The sequence below is a fragment of the Acinonyx jubatus genome, chromosome B3, assembly GCF_027475565.1.
Source record: "Acinonyx jubatus isolate Ajub_Pintada_27869175 chromosome B3, VMU_Ajub_asm_v1.0, whole genome shotgun sequence".
Classification (NCBI taxonomy): Eukaryota; Metazoa; Chordata; class Mammalia; order Carnivora; family Felidae; genus Acinonyx; species Acinonyx jubatus.
In genome coordinates, this window is record NC_069386.1 from 61,051,830 (window position 1) to 61,068,436 (window position 16,607).

General features: G+C 51.1%; 2 protein-coding genes and 1 pseudogene across 2 annotated transcripts in view; 2 read left to right on the forward strand and 1 right to left on the reverse strand.

The window, feature by feature from the left end:
- SPINT1 (serine peptidase inhibitor, Kunitz type 1) overlaps positions 1 to 16,607 on the reverse strand; it is a 19,751-nt gene continuing 3,144 nt past the window's right edge. The window contains exons 2-12 of the mRNA XM_027068339.2: positions 12,398 to 12,844; positions 11,645 to 12,184; positions 3,761 to 3,888; positions 3,394 to 3,532; positions 3,127 to 3,297; positions 2,917 to 2,943; positions 2,469 to 2,594; positions 2,302 to 2,352; positions 1,466 to 1,636; positions 1,230 to 1,277; positions 1 to 868 (exon numbers count right to left, since the gene is read on the reverse strand). Coding sequence (XP_026924140.1) covers positions 651 to 868; positions 1,230 to 1,277; positions 1,466 to 1,636; positions 2,302 to 2,352; positions 2,469 to 2,594; positions 2,917 to 2,943; positions 3,127 to 3,297; positions 3,394 to 3,532; positions 3,761 to 3,888; positions 11,645 to 12,184; positions 12,398 to 12,844 — 2,066 coding nt within the window. The 3' untranslated portion in view covers positions 1 to 650. The remainder of the gene's footprint in view (positions 869 to 1,229; positions 1,278 to 1,465; positions 1,637 to 2,301; positions 2,353 to 2,468; positions 2,595 to 2,916; positions 2,944 to 3,126; positions 3,298 to 3,393; positions 3,533 to 3,760; positions 3,889 to 11,644; positions 12,185 to 12,397; positions 12,845 to 16,607) is intronic.
- The window catches only part of PPP1R14D (protein phosphatase 1 regulatory inhibitor subunit 14D), a 21,944-nt gene continuing 21,391 nt past the window's right edge, over positions 16,055 to 16,607 (forward strand). The window contains exon 1 of the mRNA XM_027066964.2: positions 16,055 to 16,186. The gene's annotated coding sequence lies outside the window, so the exon portion shown is untranslated. The remainder of the gene's footprint in view (positions 16,187 to 16,607) is intronic.
- Positions 16,055 to 16,607, forward strand: part of LOC128315969 (heterogeneous nuclear ribonucleoprotein A3-like) — a 7,809-nt pseudogene continuing 7,256 nt past the window's right edge.

A 16,607-nucleotide genomic window follows, 5' to 3' on the forward strand; every position in this document is an offset into this window, starting at 1 on the left:
TCACAGAACCAACTATTTTATTACACTGTGGGTGGATGGGGCCTGTGGAGGGCAGGAGGATGGGTGGGGTGTGATGCCTGAGAGCCCTGGGGCATGTGGGGAGAATACAGAGCATCAGGCTCTGCAGGGTGCACTCTTGGGGGCAGGGAAGAGGCAGCCCCTTCCCACTCCTCTCACCCATCCCCATGGCATTAAATAAACAAAAAGGAACTCTATACAGCACAAAATATACAGGGAGGTCCTACCCCCCAGCCCTTAACTGTGCATAGTGGCAGGGCCAGGTCTGAAGGGCAGGGCTGGGACCTCCAGCTTCTGACATTGCAGCTTTGAACAGGAAACAAAACTCCAACTTCTTCGAGATCCCAGGCAGACAGGTCCATCTGTGTGTGGGACTCTGGGTTCAAAGGTTTTCTGCTCCTCCCAGGCCCTGGAGCTTTCTCAGGAACCAGAGGCCTAAGCTTAGCTGAGACATATTCCAGAGGGGCTGGAGCCTGGCCTCAGGAGTGGGCCTGGAAAACAGGCTAGAGCGGTCTGGCCCCAAAGTCTTCCCCAGCTCAGGCTTCCATCTTGGCAAAAAGGAAGCAGGGCCAGGTGAGAGCTGGAAAGCGTCTGCGAGAGTTCTAGAGTGAAAGGCTAAGGTAGCCCCAGGCTCAGAGGGGCCGGGTTGTGTGGTTATAGACCAGGTGCTCCGTGTCCTCTGTGGTCGAGACTGTGGAGCTGGCAGGGGTAGGGGGTTGGGGGTGGCAGTGGTGGTGGTGGTGTCTGTGGAAGCCCTTTCTCTGGTTCTTGAAGAAGCAGTAACCCAGTATGGTGACCACCACCACGATGCAGGTGGCCAGGAATACTGCAATGGCCACCTCCACGGAGCCTGGGGGGAAAAAGAGGCCTAATGAAGGAGCTCCCGGGGCCTGCTCAGCTCTGATGCCCAACCTCCCACTCTGTGCAGAGGGGACCAAGTCAAATGGATGCCAGGTGTGGAAAGACCTCCAGCATACAAGCAGCTGGGCTCCATTAGGAGCTCAAGGAAAGGCCTGGGACTCTGACGGCAAACACAGGACACACGCTTTCCGGCGCCTCCCTCCTCTGCCATGGCAGGTATCACTACTGACTGTAGCTCTTGGTCCCTTGAGCCAGCCTCAGGATCCTTCTGAACACAGGTTTGGGCGATCACATGGAGTTGATCCTTGAGATGATACCTACTCATTGGTGAGAGGGCAGACGGGGCTTACCTACATTAGGAATGGGGTTTTCCCGCTGCAGATCAAAAACATCCTTCTCTATAAAATAATGAGGAGAGAGACAAATCAGTACTAAAGGCTCTGAGACTCAGTTGCTCCTCGGTGCCCCAGACGGCCCACTGCCATCCTCCCCCACCCCCATTGCAGCACTCTGCTGATGCGCTGAGTGCTCTAGCTCAGCCTTTCCCCTCCCCATCTTCCATCCCCTCCCCCACTGCCCAGCTCACTGGAGATGCCACGACAGGACTCGAGACATTGCTGCTCCTCCTCAAAATTGTTCTTGTTGCCGTAACAACCACCATAGGTGAAGCGGGCACAGCGTTCACTTAAGGGGTTGTAGTACCAGCGTGGGATGTTCTCCAGGCAGAGGCCTGTGTCTGGCAGGTCCACGCAGTGCCCTGGGGGGTAAGGAATGGGCCAAAGGATGAGTGAGTCCATGGGGGGCCACCCTGCCACCATCCACCAGGCTCCACCTCCTGACCAACCTCATGCTGAGGAAGGCTGAGAGTCAGTGAGGGCCTCCGGGGCCCCAGAAACACACATATCCTGGACAACAGTCTCAGGCACAGAAATACCCCACATGGACTCATGTAACCGTTTTTTTCAATTTTCTTTCAGCTTTTCCGATTGTGTCAAGATCTCGGTTTTCTCTCCAGCACTGGATGGTCTATCTTTTTAACAAAGAAGGCTCACGGTCTGACCCTGGCAGGCAAATGTCTAGTGGAAATTAATTAATGTTGTTTTATTATAGTTATTGTAATAGTTAATATCAATCTGTAGCACGTAACAGTGCTACGCTACTGATGTGAAACTTCCTTTAACACATTAAGTTAAAAATGTATTTGATTTATAGGAAAAGTGGTAAGTAAATAACACCTCAGTGATATGCGGGCATGGTGGTAAGAGGAGGACCGATGCATGGGAAGCATGAGGCCGACGAGAGCCTAGGAGCCCGCCAGGTTTCTACCCGCAACCTGGCACACACAGCAGGCCCCTGGAGGGGTGAATAAGGATGGCAGTGCCAGCCTCTCTCCTGACCCAGGGTACCTGAGGAGGACCTCACCTTTGTCACTGGGGAAATGGATGTTCTGGAGCTCCTCGAAGCCACTGGTGTCTGCAAAGATGAAAGATCAGAGGCCCAGGCCAAACAAGGGTCTTGCAGGGGTGCAGGATGAATGGCCAGGACCTCCCCCTCCATTGCCCACCGCCCCTCCCTCTCCCAGGCCTCACATTTTTCACAGGTGGCCTCATCAGAGGCGTCGGGGCAGTCGGGAGTGTCGTCACACTCCAGGAAGCGGTCGATGCAGCAGCCATTGCTGCAGCGGAACTCGGTGGGGTGACAGGTGCCAGAGCACACTGGATGGGGCGGGATGGTGTTGAGGGTGAGGTCAGGCTCCAGCAGAGGTCACCAAGTACCAGAATCCATCATCTACCTGGCCTTCTCTACCCCAGCAGAGCATTATGACATGTCCCCTGCTCCCCTTCTAGCACCCCGCACCCGAACCCTCCTACACACAAACTGGGGAGTTCCTGATAGGGTGCTGGGTTGCAGTGGGTGGGTGCCTGTGGTCCTTCCATATCCTACGAGGGCAGGAATGGGTTGGGCAAAGGAGCTCAGACAGGGGCAAAGACATGACCTGGCAGGGGTGAGGGGAACAGAGAAAGGAGCAAAGCCCACCTGGACGGTGCCTGTCCATTGAGGGGCCTGGGAGAGAGAAAACAGACAAGTGAGAGGAGTCAGGGCCATGTCCCAGCAGAGATGAGCTGATTGGGGGTAGGGGGGTGGGGGCTGGGAATGCAGGACTCCCAAGCCCACTGTCCTGACAATGGAGAGACCACATACCCTGGGGGAAAGTCAGGGTCCCCAAGCTACCTGGTAAAGGCCCACCTTGCACATCCCGGCAGGCTAGCTTGCACTCTTCTTCCCGAAGGTAGTTGTTCTTATTGCCCAAGCAACCTCCATAAATGAAACTCTTGCAAATCTGTTCTGTGGGGTCGTAGTACCAGCGGGGGAAGGAACCGCGGCAGCGGCCCACCTTGTTGGATGCAAGGCAATATTCTGGGGGAGGGGAGGAAAGCTTGTGAGGGGCCCCTGTGGGGCCCCATCATCAGAGGGGGCCGGCTCCAGGTACTGCCTCCCTGTCTCCTCCCTTACCTTCTGTCTGCTTGGCAGACAACACAGTAACTGTGACATTGGCCGTGCTCTCTGGCTGGTCTGAGTCGGCCACTGTCAGCTGGAACAGGTAGGTGCCTTCCTTGAGTCCCCACAGCTTCACCTGGTCCGCCTCATTCTTCTATACACAGGAGTAGCCATCAGGCTGGGACCCCCCGATGTCCCTCAGCTGTCCCAGTCCTCCCAGCCACACCCCCACCTCCATAGGGAGAGCAGAGGAACTTGGTATTAAATGTATCCTCAGCTTCTATCCATCCCAACCATCTGGAACCTCAGGCTGGCCAATGGTCCTGGAAAGGGAACCCTGGAGAGCTGAGGTGGGGGTCAGGGAGCCAGCCTCGTGTCTCACCTCTATTCTGACATCTGTGTCACCCTGCAGTAGGGACCAATCTGTGTTCTCCACACCCTTCAGCACCAGCGGTTCCTGGGGCTGCACCTTCAAGTCTATGCCTGTCCAGGTCTTGGGGATCCGGGACCCTGAAGGGGAAGGTAAGGTAAGATCAATTCTCACTGAATGGGCCAGAGCTCTCCTGAAGTGGGGAGCAATATGGGCCACACCTAAACCAACCTAGGACTCAGCAGCCTGCATGGGTTACAGGAAAGAGCTCACAACTAAATCATCATCTTGCTCTCTAGATAGTCTTTGTTACACTGAAGATATGTTTAATGTTGTAAAACCTACTTTCTGAAGAAAAGTACTGAACAGCCTGTGTCATTTGATCCCATTTAGGGGAAAAATATATATAGGAGAGGAGCTTATTCTCATTTTCTTTTTCTTTATTTAAGTTTACTTATTTGGGGAGACAGTGAGAGTGCGCGCACACGCGTGGGGGAGGGGCAGAGAGCATCCCAAGCAGACTCCTTGCTGTCAGTGCAAGAGCCTGAAGTGGGGCTTCATCCCATGAACCATGACTCGGGCTCATGACCTGAGTCAAAATCAAGAGTCGGACTCTTAACTGACTGAGCCACCCTGGGGCCCCTCTTTATTTTATTTTATTTTAAGTAGGCTTCATACCCAGTGCAGAGCCCAACATGGGGCTTGAACTCAGAATGCTGAGATCAAGAGTCAGACACTTAATTGGCTGAGCCACCCAGGTGTCCCCTCCCCCATTTTCTATAATACGCAAGTACTTGTGCTAATTGCTTTAAAAAATTAAAGTAACAATATTTTTGAAAAGCCAAATAAGTAAATGTGTAATTAACACTATTACCCCTCATTCTGCTCTTCTGGATTGCTGCTGAGAAGCCCATCCTGGTAGAACTGTAAGCACAGAGTCCCTGGGCAGCAACGTGGCAAGACTTGGTGTCCTAGAGTATGTAGCCACAGGAGGAGGGTGCCTCTGCCACCTCAGACAGACTCTGCCTCCCATTATAAGGGGTCTTGAGGGAATCACACCCTCCCTCAACCTGACAATGCCTGTGCCTGAAGCTTCCTCCGGTCTCAAGTTAGGGACTGGAGAGAAATAAGCACAAAGCAGAATTCCTGTCTGTGGTAGGTTGAATGGGTAGACCCAGAAAATATGGTTGTGTCTAATCTCCAGAATTTTTGAATGTGACCTTAACTGGAAAAAGAGTGTTAGCAGAAGTAATGAAGCTAAGCATCTTCATATGAGATCATTCTGGATTAGTTGCGTAGGCCCCATCCAATGATATATTGTCTTTATAAAAGACAGAAGAGGAGAAAACAGAAAGAAGGAAGACCAAGTGAAGACAGGCAGAAACTGGAGTGTGATGTAGCCACAAGCCAAGGACTGCCTGGCGCCACCAGGAGCTGGAAAGGGCAAGGAAGGATTCTCCCTGAGGGTCTTCAGAGGGAGTATGGCCCTGGCAACACCTGGATTTTGGACTTTTGGCTTCCAGAACTGTAAGACAGTAAATTTCTGTTGTTTTGAATCACCCAGTTTGTAGTAATTTGTTTCAGCAGCCATAGGAAATTACACACTGCGTTGGAGGGGATTCCAGGCAGATAAGACCCAACACCAGGAAGCAACTTGGGAGAAGAGACCCAACAAGATGAAGCAATATGTGGTGCGTGTACAAGACAAGGAAGTGGGCATACAGAGAAGGGAGAGGTCACAGCAAGTCAGAGAAATAGGGAAGGCTTTCTTGAGAAGGGAGAAAGGACTTTTCTTTTTAACCTTTTTAAAAATTTTAATATTATTTTTTATATATAATTTTTTACATATAATTTTATTATTATTATTATTTTGAAAGTTTATTTTTGAGAAAGAGAGAATGAGGCAGAGGATCTGAAGCAGGCTCTGCGCTGAGAGCAAACAGCCCAACGTGGAGCTCGAACTCATGAACTGTGAGCTCATGACCTGAGCCGAAGTCAGATGCTTAACTGACTGAGCCACCCAGGTGCCCCAATTTTATTATTTTTTAATGTTTATTTAGTTTTGAGAGAGACAGAGATAGGGTGAGCAGTGAGGGGGTGGGGGGGGGGGAGGGAAGGGGGGACAGAGGATCCGAAGCAGGCTCTGTGCTGACAGCAGAGAGCCCGATGCAGGGCTCGAACTCATGAACCACGAGATCATGACCTTAGCTGAAGTCAGATACTTAACTGACTGAGCCACCCAGGCACTGCGAGAAAGGATTTTTTAATTCTTTTGTTTTTGTTTTTACTTGGTTGGTTGTAGAGAAGTGTGCGGTGTTGTTGATAACAGCAGGAAACATGAGCCAAAGCAAGGAGTTGGGAATTTGCAAGGCCAGTCTGGCAGACATTGAAGAGACCAGCCTGGGTGAGACAGACCATAAAGGGCCCTCAATGCAGGGCCAGAGCATGTGGACACAGCAGAAATATATTTAAATATTTAACAACTAGTGGTACAGGAAGGGGACAGACATGGCCATGAGCAGTGGCACAGAGTTCTAGAGACCACAGCTGCACCAGACATTGACCTCCTAGATGTATGATCGAGGTGCAGGAGTCTATAGGGAGGGACCAAGGGCCCAGGCAGCAGGGGCACTCCTGAGCACAGGGCAGCAGCTATCTATCCCTCTGTTTGGAATAACGTCTAAGGAGAGAGGAGGCCGGTGAGTGGATCAGAGCCACAGTTCAGAATATGTGAAGGGAGTCGTCTGAATTAAAGGGGTAGCTAAAGGAATGGAAGGGAGGATGTGAGAAGCTTTCCGTGTCTGACAAGCATTGGGAACTGAGAAGAGTAGGGCACAGAGAAAAGGGAAACCAGATCTAGAGGGAACCTAGAGTTCAATTATAGAGAAGTTGAACTTGAGCAGGGAAGACCACTGAGGAAGTAACCAGCAGGCAGCGGAAGTGTGCGTGGGGACTTCTGACAGGCCAGAGCTGGAGGCAGGTATGGAGTTGTCTTTATTAACAAAGCTGCCAATAGTTTATTTTGTGACACAGCAAAGTACCTAAAATTCAAATTTTTGTGTTCATAAATTGGAATACAGCTTCATCTACTCATTTACATATTGTTGACAGCTGCTTTCACCTTACAACAGGAGAGCTGAGCAGCTGGAACAGAGACTATATGGGCCACAAAGTGTAAAATATTTCCTATTTGAACCTTTACAGAAAGTTTACTGACCACGAATCTCCATCACCTACCTTCCTAACCATCCTACCATAGCTGCATTCTTGCCCCTCTCCAGATGAAAAAATTGACATTAGAGAGGTTAAATAACCTGCCCAGGGTCACTCATTTTCTGAACAGCACAGCAGGGATCTGAACTCTGGTCTATCTGACTCCATAGCTCATGGTCTTTATAAAACACCATGCTGCAGTCCACTCACCTACTTAGAGGAGTGATTTTGATTGCTTTTCATTATCTTAGGGTTGTTTTTGACTTAGGTAATACATATATATTATATAAAATTCAAAAAGTACAAAAGAGTTGGGGCACCTGTACGGCTCAGCTGGTGGAGCATGAGACTTGATTTTGGGGTTATAAGTTTGGTTGGGTGTAGAGATTATTTAAAAAATAAAATCTTGAGGGGCACCTGGGTGGCTCAGTCGGTTAAGCAGCCAACTTCGGCTCAGGTCATGATCCCGCGTTCCGTGAGTTCAAGCCCCGTGTCGGGCTCTGTGCTGACAGCTCGGAGCCTGGAGCCTGCTTCCCATTCTGTGTCTCCCTCTCTCTGCCCCTCTCCTGCTCATACTCTGTCTCTCTCAAAAATAAATAGACATTAAAATTTTTTTTTCTTTATTTTTCTTTATTTTTAATTTTTTCTTTAAATAAAATCTTGAGGCACCTAGGTGGCTCAACTGGTTAAGTGTCTGACCTCAGCTCAGGCCATGATCTCATGGCTCATGAGTTTGAGCTCCACGTTGGGCTCCATGCTGATGGCGTGGAGCCTGCTTGGGATTCTCTGTCTCCCTCTCTCTCTCTGCCCCTCCCCACTCTCTATCTCTCTCTGAAAATTAAAAAAAGAAAAAAAAAAGTTAAAAATAAATAAAACCAAAAACCTTACTACTGCCCCCCCCCCCGAAAAAAAGTACAAAAGAGTAGTATTAAGTCTTGTCCTTTTTTAACCTTTTCCCCTTAACCTCCCAGGGTCCTCTCACTAGAGACAACCATTCTATTTTATATGTGCTTGTGTGACTATTAAGAGACAGTACTGAATTTATAAGAATGCAAGTTCTTCTTCCTGTTTTTCTCACAATGTATTTTGGAAATCCTTCCATAGCAACATGGAGTTTCCCCCTTTCTTGGTTGCACAGTACTCATGTGAATGCATCATAACTTACAACTTATTTAACCAGTACACCAGTCTTCTCTGGACTTAGATTCTTTCTTTTCTTCTTCCTTCCCTACTAAAAACCAAACCATATTGCCTCAGGGCTTATTATTATTATTATTATTATTATTATTACTATTATTATTAAAACAGCACTGCCACATACAATTATAGGATGTGTTGACAGACATTGAGATTGTTTCCAATTCTTTGCTATTATAAACAATGCTACAACGAGTAACTGGCTGGTAAGTGGGTTTACACACATATAAGTATAGCCACAAGATGAATTCCTACAAGTGGAACCGTGTTGAGGATTATGTGCATTTACAAGTTTGTATTTTTTTTTTAGTATTTATTTATTTATTTGTTTGTTTGTTTGTTTATTTAAGTAATCTCTTCGCCCAATGTGGAGCCTGAACTCAACACCGATATCAAGAGTTGCATGATCCCCCCACTGAGCCAGCCAGGCGCCCCCATTTACAGTTTTGATGGACATTGCCAAACTGTCCTCCACTGAGGCTCTACAGAAGGTTATGTCAAGCGTAAGTGAGTTGAAAGGAAGAAGAGAAGGTAAGAGATAAGAGCAGCTGGTAGGAGGCTGAGTCACAGAGATTCCTCTTTGATGAGGCAGAGAAAGCGAGCCACTGGGGGACTCGCAGAGGGGAGGGGAGACCCAACGGCGCGAAGACCAGGACACACAGTGACAGCAAAGGGATGGGAGGAGAGAGCGTCCACAAACATGTCAGATGCAGGTGCAGAGGCCTAGAAGGACGAGAAAAGGAGGACCTAGGTTGCAGGGGTTGAGAGGAAATAAAACCAGAAGAGCAGGAAAGAAAAGTGCCTGTCTGGGACGAACTGTACCCAGGGGGCTTGGCTGGCATTCAGTAGAGGGTCCAATAGGGGCAGGTCCTGAGGTGACCTCTGAGAGACAAAGCCATGGGGGCAGTGAACTGGGGGGCGCCCATGCCTCTCTCCTTGCATTTTTCAGAAAGTAATCAGCCAAAGACAAGACTACTTGGGAGTCTACCTACCTGGCAGATAGGCTAGCCCCACCAGCCCCCAGGGTGGAAGTGGACAGCAGAGTGATGCACCTTGGGCCAAACCAGCAACATCCACCCAGCCCCAGGCCCCAGGAGCAAGGGGCAGATGCCCCACCCTACCACTCCCTACTTCCCACCCTCAAGAGAGCAAAGGGCCAGAGTGGCAATAAAGGAAGCCCTTCCCCAGCTGCCAGGCCTCAGGACATCTCCAGGAAACAGACTCCACCTCCTAAGCCACTCTTCCAACAGAAAGAGGGGGAGGGCAAGTAAGGGGAGAGAAGGAAGGAGCAGGGTATTCGGCAGGCCACAAGAATCTAGACTAGATTGGCCACAAACAGGGAAAGGGGAACAAGCCAACCCACCCTGATTTCTATACCCAATGAATGAATCAAATGAATCAAAGGTTTAAATGCCCTGAACACCTAGGTGCCCACCTTGCCTGCCTTGGTCCACCCTAGCCTCCAAGATGACTTTATCCTGCTCTTTGCCATCTCCAACCTCTAGCCAGGCTCAGCTGAGAACAGACTCCTTGATACCAAACAGCTCCCCCCAACCCCCAAAGCACTGCAGCACCCTTAAAATGGCCTGGAGCTCGCACTCAGTTCACGCCCTACCCAGCTCCCTAAATAACCCAGGAAATCCCCACTCCACCCTGTGTTGTGCCAAACAAGCCAGCCAGGGTAGGGGCATTTCCAAATGAGGAAGGCTGGTCGAAAGACCCTATGGCCCCATCCACCTCATCTCCCTGACCAGACCCCAGAGTTTCAGGTGCTGGCCCTGGAGCAGAACTCCCATGGACTCTCTGTCAGATCAGGAAGGCACAAGAAGCTCAGGTCAATTAGAGTCATCACCACCTACACTCTCTGCTACTTCCTTGTGGAACAGGCTCAGGCCCTGGCCCAGTGGGACTCAGATGGCCCAGCCTGCCCCAGAGATGGTGCCTACTCTCCCCCCTCCCCCACCTAGAATCCCCAGCCCACCTCTCCTCAGAGACCCAAGAGAGCTACTGGAAGAAGGATGGGGAGAAGAGTGGGTCCCTAACGTGAGAGAGAGTTTGGCCCAGGAAAAAGCTGGAAAGTCCTTTTTCCTCTTTCCAGAACTGAGACCACCCCCAGATTGAGTACCAGCCCAGTCCTGGCCCCTGAGCTCCCAGTCTCTGGTTCTATTAAATGCTGGGCTATCATGGGTCAGAGAGCTAGGTTTCTACCAAAAACGTGGCCTTGTGTGAAAACCAGCATAGAACTTTTGGAGATCCTGCCTGGATTGAGTCCCACGTCTCCGATTTATGGGCAGTGCTATCCTGGGCAAATTATTATTATTATTATTAATTTATTGTCAAATTGGTTTCCATACAACACCCAGTGCTCATCCCAACAGGTGCCCTCCTCAATGCTGGGCAAATTATTTAACATGGGAGTCAGTTTCCTAATCTAAAAAGTGGGATGACAACTAATAGCACCCTTTTCAGAAGTGGTTATCATGAGGCCTAAGTCAGAGTCTAAGTGGCACAGCAATCAGTAAACTATAAAGTGCTAACAGAGGTTATCAGTTGTGACCCATCCCTGCCCTGGAGCCCCACCTGGCCAGAACATCAGACAGAGAAAATGGGGAACGAAGGTCTCTGGAGGGGCCCCAACCCCAGCTGACTGCTCAGTCCCAGCAAGGAGGAGGAGGAGCCCCCACTTTGCCCTTATCCCTGGAAGTAAACAAGGTGAGCAGACCTTGTAGCTTGGCTATCACATCCTAAGCTGGGAGAGCCCTGCCTGGCTCACCCGCATACACACACACCTGCCTGGACAGCTGACATCCCTCCCCTACCAGGTATACATACCAGTGGGCTGACTCACTCAGCAAGCCTGCTCACCCCCACCCAGAGCCTCTGGCTACTGTGCCCACAACACCACCCCTTCCTCTTTTGGGTCAACCTCAGACTGGGCTTGTTCTTTAGCATCTGGGGTCTTGGAGTTGTCCCCATACCACCAAAAGGCCAATAGGTGGGAAGAGGGGGCGCAGAGAGATGCTAACCAGTCCCAAGCCCAGCAGCAGAGAAGCAGACTATCCTTCCCCGGGCTCACTTGACAGGGCCTCAAGGCACCTAGCACAGTGCTTGGCCAGGGGTGTCTAGCTAGTCACCAGGTGGCCTCCAGACGACTCACTCCCTGACTTAGCATATGAGGGCCAGCAATCGGGAATCCGGGAATCCAGAGGAGCTGCCTCCTCTCTCCCAAACACACATCCCAGAGCACCAGCCCACTCAACATCCTGCATTAGAGAGCCAGAGTCTGGATTTTAGGATGTCACCCCTCCCCACTCTAGTAGCCTGTCCTGTGTTTACTGTTTATACTGCCCACTTCCAAGGAGGAGTCAGGGCTGAATGGGACTGTCCTCCTCACTCCTTTCTGATGCTCGCCTCCTCCAGGACTCCATTACCAGTCCCTTTTCTGAGTCTCCCCACATCCATACAACCGGGTCCCCTCGTACTTACCTCCAAAGCCCTGGGTCCGAAGCTCGCGGTAGGAGCGGTAAACCTCCCGCGTGAGGTAGTTGATGAAGCCCTCCCTGGGTGCGAACTTGCACACGAAGTTCTGCTCGTAGAGGCAGTTCATTAGGAAGCAAGCGGCAATGGCGTCCTCCCCGCCGTCGGGCTGCAGCTCCACCAGCGCCAGGTTGCAGTTCTGGGTGGTGCAGCAGGCGCGCACGCAGTCCCAGCCGCGGCGCACGGTCGGGGAGCCCAGGAAGGTGGCCCCGTTGCCGACCGAGGCCTCGGTGTCGAGCACGAAGGCAGGCACCCCGGCGGTAAAGCGGTCCAGGCAGGCGCCTCCCGCGGGCAGGCCGGGGGGCGCGGGCGGCGGCCCGGCCTCGGTGCCCAAGAGATCGAGGGCGCACAGGAGCCACACGGTGATTGCTGGGACGCTGGCCTGGGAGAGGCGGGCACGGGCCATCATCCTTCCCGGGGCCGTTGCCCTCCTCCCCACGGGGGTCACCTTCACTGTGCGGCCCTCTGGGCTCCGAGGGTGCTTGAGACCTGAAAGAGGGGAGGAGACGGAGGAGGAGACACACCGGATCAGCCGGAGACTTCCAGGGAGGCGGGCAGGCCAGGAGGAAGTCGAGAAGAGGGCTGGGGAGCACCCCAGGCCCCGGGAGTGAGGAAGGGTACGCGGGCCCAGCCCTCCCACTCCCACTCCGGTGACCCGGCCGCTCTCGGACCCCCAGATGGACGGCTAAGGAGCTCACGTACCCGGGCACACGCAGCAGCGCAGAACAAAGGGCCACACATGCTCCGAGCCCGCTCCGTCCCCGCCTCGCGCTCCGGGGCCCGGGTTACCTGCGCAGGTGAGTGGGGTGGGGCTGCCCCTGCCGAGGTTCCGGTCCCGGCTTCCTGCGCGGCTCGGGCCCCCGCTTCCGCCCCGGTGCCGGGTGCGCTGAGGCTCGGCCACTTCCTCCCCGGGTTTCTGGTGAAACTGAGTCAGTGCGACCGAGGCGGGGCGGACATTAACCCCAGCGCCGCCGGCCCCGCCTACCGCCGTTGCGCCGCCACCTGCCCGCCCTGCCGCGTCGCGCTCCGCCACCGCCACCCCATGTCTCCGGACCCCTTCCCCCGCGGACTGCTCCCGGCACCGTCTCTGGGTCCCGGCCCCGGGCGGCGCCCCTCGACGCTGCTCTACGTAGGCTCCGCGAGGCCAGCCTCACGGCAGGGCCCCGCACCCCAGAAGTGCAGCCGGTTCTCTGGCCTGGACGCCGCAGCAGAGTCGTCCATTCGGGGGTCCAGCACTCCCGCCTCCCTTTCCGGTCGGGGCCAGCATTTCCAGCTCCTGGCCTGAGGCCCTTGAGAAGGAGCTGGGGTAGGAGAAATGGGGCAAAGCCCGACGCCAACGGCAAACGATCTTGCCGCAGTCGTCAGCCCTCGGGAAATCATTTTCATCTCGTGGCGGGAAGAGATCCCAGAAGCTGTGGGGCTGCACCTTTGGTAACTGGAATCCCGGATGCCTGCTCCAGCGTCACCGCCCTTGCCAGCTCCGGGAAGCCCTCCTTTCTGCCAGAGTGAGCAGTTGAGGCGATTTCCTCCTTCCAGGTTTCCCTGCTAGACCTGCAGGGGTTCCATTTTGTTTGAGGCCCTTCCTTGTACTGAGGTTTATATTCAGGTCTCTGTCAGAGCTGAGTCCCTGTTAGCTCTTATTGGTCTGCCGCCTCCTTCCCTGGAGTACAGGTTCCCTCTTCTCTCCCACTAAGAGAGTGCTCCTGGTCAAGAGCTGGTCGTCCTCTTCCAGTAGAATGCCATCCTTGGAAGCTAGAAGCTCCAGCTCACCAAAGTAATTGAGATAATGACCTTCACAGATCTGTGGGTTCCTTGAAACCATGAGTGAAGAACTCCTCTTAAAGACCATTCTTACAGAGCAAGATTGGCCTTGTTAATGCTCTCCCCAAAAAGAGATTCCACACCTTTTCATGATGATCTAACAAATCCCGCCCAGTGAGAACGTTCTTCCTAATTTCTCATCTAGAGCAGCTTTACCTACTAGGTACTGTAGCCACCCTTTGATCATTTTCCTGGATGATCTGCAACACTCCTCAACTGCCTACATTATGAGTGTTAGGGGTGGGAATCTGGGGTCTGTCCCCCTCCTCTGGATTTTCTGCTTTTTTTCTCATTGCCCCTCACACACTGGTGGACACAGGACAATGGTATTATGATGAGAATGCAGCAAAAGATTGTGCAGTTACTGGGGAGAAAGGGTTTTGTTGTGAGCAGATTTCTGCCTCCCCCAATACCTTATACATTACAAGAATCCTAACACAGGAGACTATGACCTTATAGTGACGTGACATAACCATAGATTTATCATTACATCCATCTACACCATTACAAAAACCTGTATTTATCAAGCGCTGACAATGCCCGAATGCTGTTTTTAAGTACTTCCCACACGTTGCCCTATATACTGAAAACAAACCAAGAAAGTAGGTACTATTTTTATCCCCATTTTACAGGTGAACAGACAGGCTCAGACAGGTAATGTAGCAGGTAGCAGAGGGAGGATCAGAGTCTAGGCAGACCAATTCCATTGCTTTAGCACATAAACCCTGGGCTTTACTACACTTGCAACTCTGACTTCAGCTGGACCTTCCACCCTGCCCACAGATTTAGCTTGCCAGAAATAAAAACTCATTTTCAAGTGGTGGGCAGCCCCCTTTAGTTAAGATGCTGGCACAACTTGACATAATTGCTAATGCTCACAGCTACTCTGAGAATAGTTTCCAGTTTGCAGAGAAGTTCACTAACTCCCTTGAGCTCACAGTGAAGAGTGGGAGGCAGGGCTGGATAGGGCTTGAGTATGTGGACTTTAGACTCAGGCTTCTGGGTTTAACTCTCACCTGCCACTTACTATCTGTGTGGCCTTTGGCAAGTTATTTAGCCTGTCTGTGCCTTGGTCTCCTTGTGTATGAAGTGGGGCCTCAGAGGTTATTATGAAGATTAAATGAGTTACTGCAGATAAAACATTTGATACCATGAGTGCTCAAAAGTAACAGAGCTAGAATTTTATTCCAAGTCTCTCTGCCGTCAAAAACTACACTTTTCCTACTACTTTATACTGCTTCCTACATACTGAGAAGAAAAACTACACATGAGAGGAAAAAAGACTAAGATAGTCCACCCAAGTGGTGAAAGCAATGGCATTTGAATGGCGGGAATATGGGGTAACATTTTCTTCTTTCTAGTTTTTAAGTTATCTTCTAAGTTCCCTTTAGTGAGTTTCCACAATGAAGACCAGAAATATATCCTGACAGTCTCCACATTCGTCATATTTAGCGCCAAATTGCTCCTCTCTCCCCTTTCTCTCCTGGTCTCATTGTCCCTGCCACTTAGGAGTTATCTTTGCCCTCTGCCTTTCATTGGGCTTTCCCTGCAAACATCTAGCTGGCTTCTGGGTACTGACATTCTCTCTGGTATTGGGTCACACCTATCCCTTCTGTCTACTGCCATTGCTGTCCTTGCTCTGAGCTCTGTGCCAGCTTCCAGATGAACTCCAGGCCACCTTGCACGCTGCATGAGGTTGCCTCCTCCAGCCTTGCCTTCATCTGCCCTTTACCTGTTTAGACCCTTAGTGACCACCGCCCCCCCCTCCATAGCCTCTCTGGCAGTGTGCACAGAGCCAGCTGTCCCCTGGATGGATTCATAAAGTACACTTTGTAGAGAAGCAAAGAGTGTTAAACCTGTTGAGGGGCTTAGCTAAGGGTGTTCCCCTTACATATAGGAAACTGAGCTCAGAGACTTGTCCTGGATTTGTTCAGAGACACAGAGCTAATGTGTAGCAGAGGGCCACATGCAGACTTAAGGTCTCCTGACTGCCAGCCTTGTGCCCTTTCCATGATTCTGCCATGCCTTCCTGCAAAGCATTTCCAGATGATATGGTTTTCTAATTGTTTATTGCAGGCCCAAGAAGAGCTGTCTGGGTAAGTTAGCTCTTTTGTTAGACCATGTGGCTCACCCTCCCTCTGTGAGCTTGGAGAAGAGTAGGCCTGGGTTTATGCTACTGACTTCATTCTTATGTGCCATATCACCGGTACCAACCATTACTCTTAGGATTGGGTGCTTTGGTGAGAATATTCAGTCCTTAACACCACTGCTAGAAAAGGAACGCTGACTACCTTGTCTCAGATGGTGATCTGGTGGTTTCTATCAGTAGGTGTGGTGGGTCGTCTACAATGATGGCCAGCAAAGGTGGTAGACCCTACTTCACCTTCCCGTATATGCACACTGCTCCTCCCACCAAGAGGTGGCATCTGTGTTCCCTTCCCTTTGAATCTGTAACTTGCTTTGACCAACAGGACATGCAGAAGTGGTACCCTGTGACTTCCGGGCTGTAGCCACATGGCTTGCATTTTTCCCTCTTAGAACCAGTTGTGACACAAAGAAGCTTGACTCCCCTGCAGGAGCGAGAGGTCACCTGAAGAGAGCAAGCCCCTGGAGGATGTGAGACAACGAAGGAAGAAAGAGAGGAGTACAGCTATCTTGAAGCCACCCCAGGTGAGTAGCTGTGTGAAGCCATCTTCTATCCTTAAACTCAGTCCAGCTGCCCCTGAGAGACTGGCTGCACCTGCCAAGCCCTGCCCAAGATGCAGAACTGGGAGTAAATAAATGGCTATGTTTGTTTTACGTCTTTGTATTTTGGGGTGGTTTGTTATGTGGCAATAATAACTGAAATGGAAGAATAATATATTTACAGATTAAATTTTGGTTTTAATTATTTAGTGATCATAAACAATACATTTTATTTTATTTTATCTTTTGGTGACAAAACCCAGGAACGAATAAACAATACATTTTAGAAATAAATTTCCATTTTAATTATCTAAGTCAAAGCCCATGAATTCTCTTGATAATGTAGAACCAATAATTTTTGGTAAGGAATTTTGGGGAAAGTAATGCAATACTTTTCAGGGTGAGG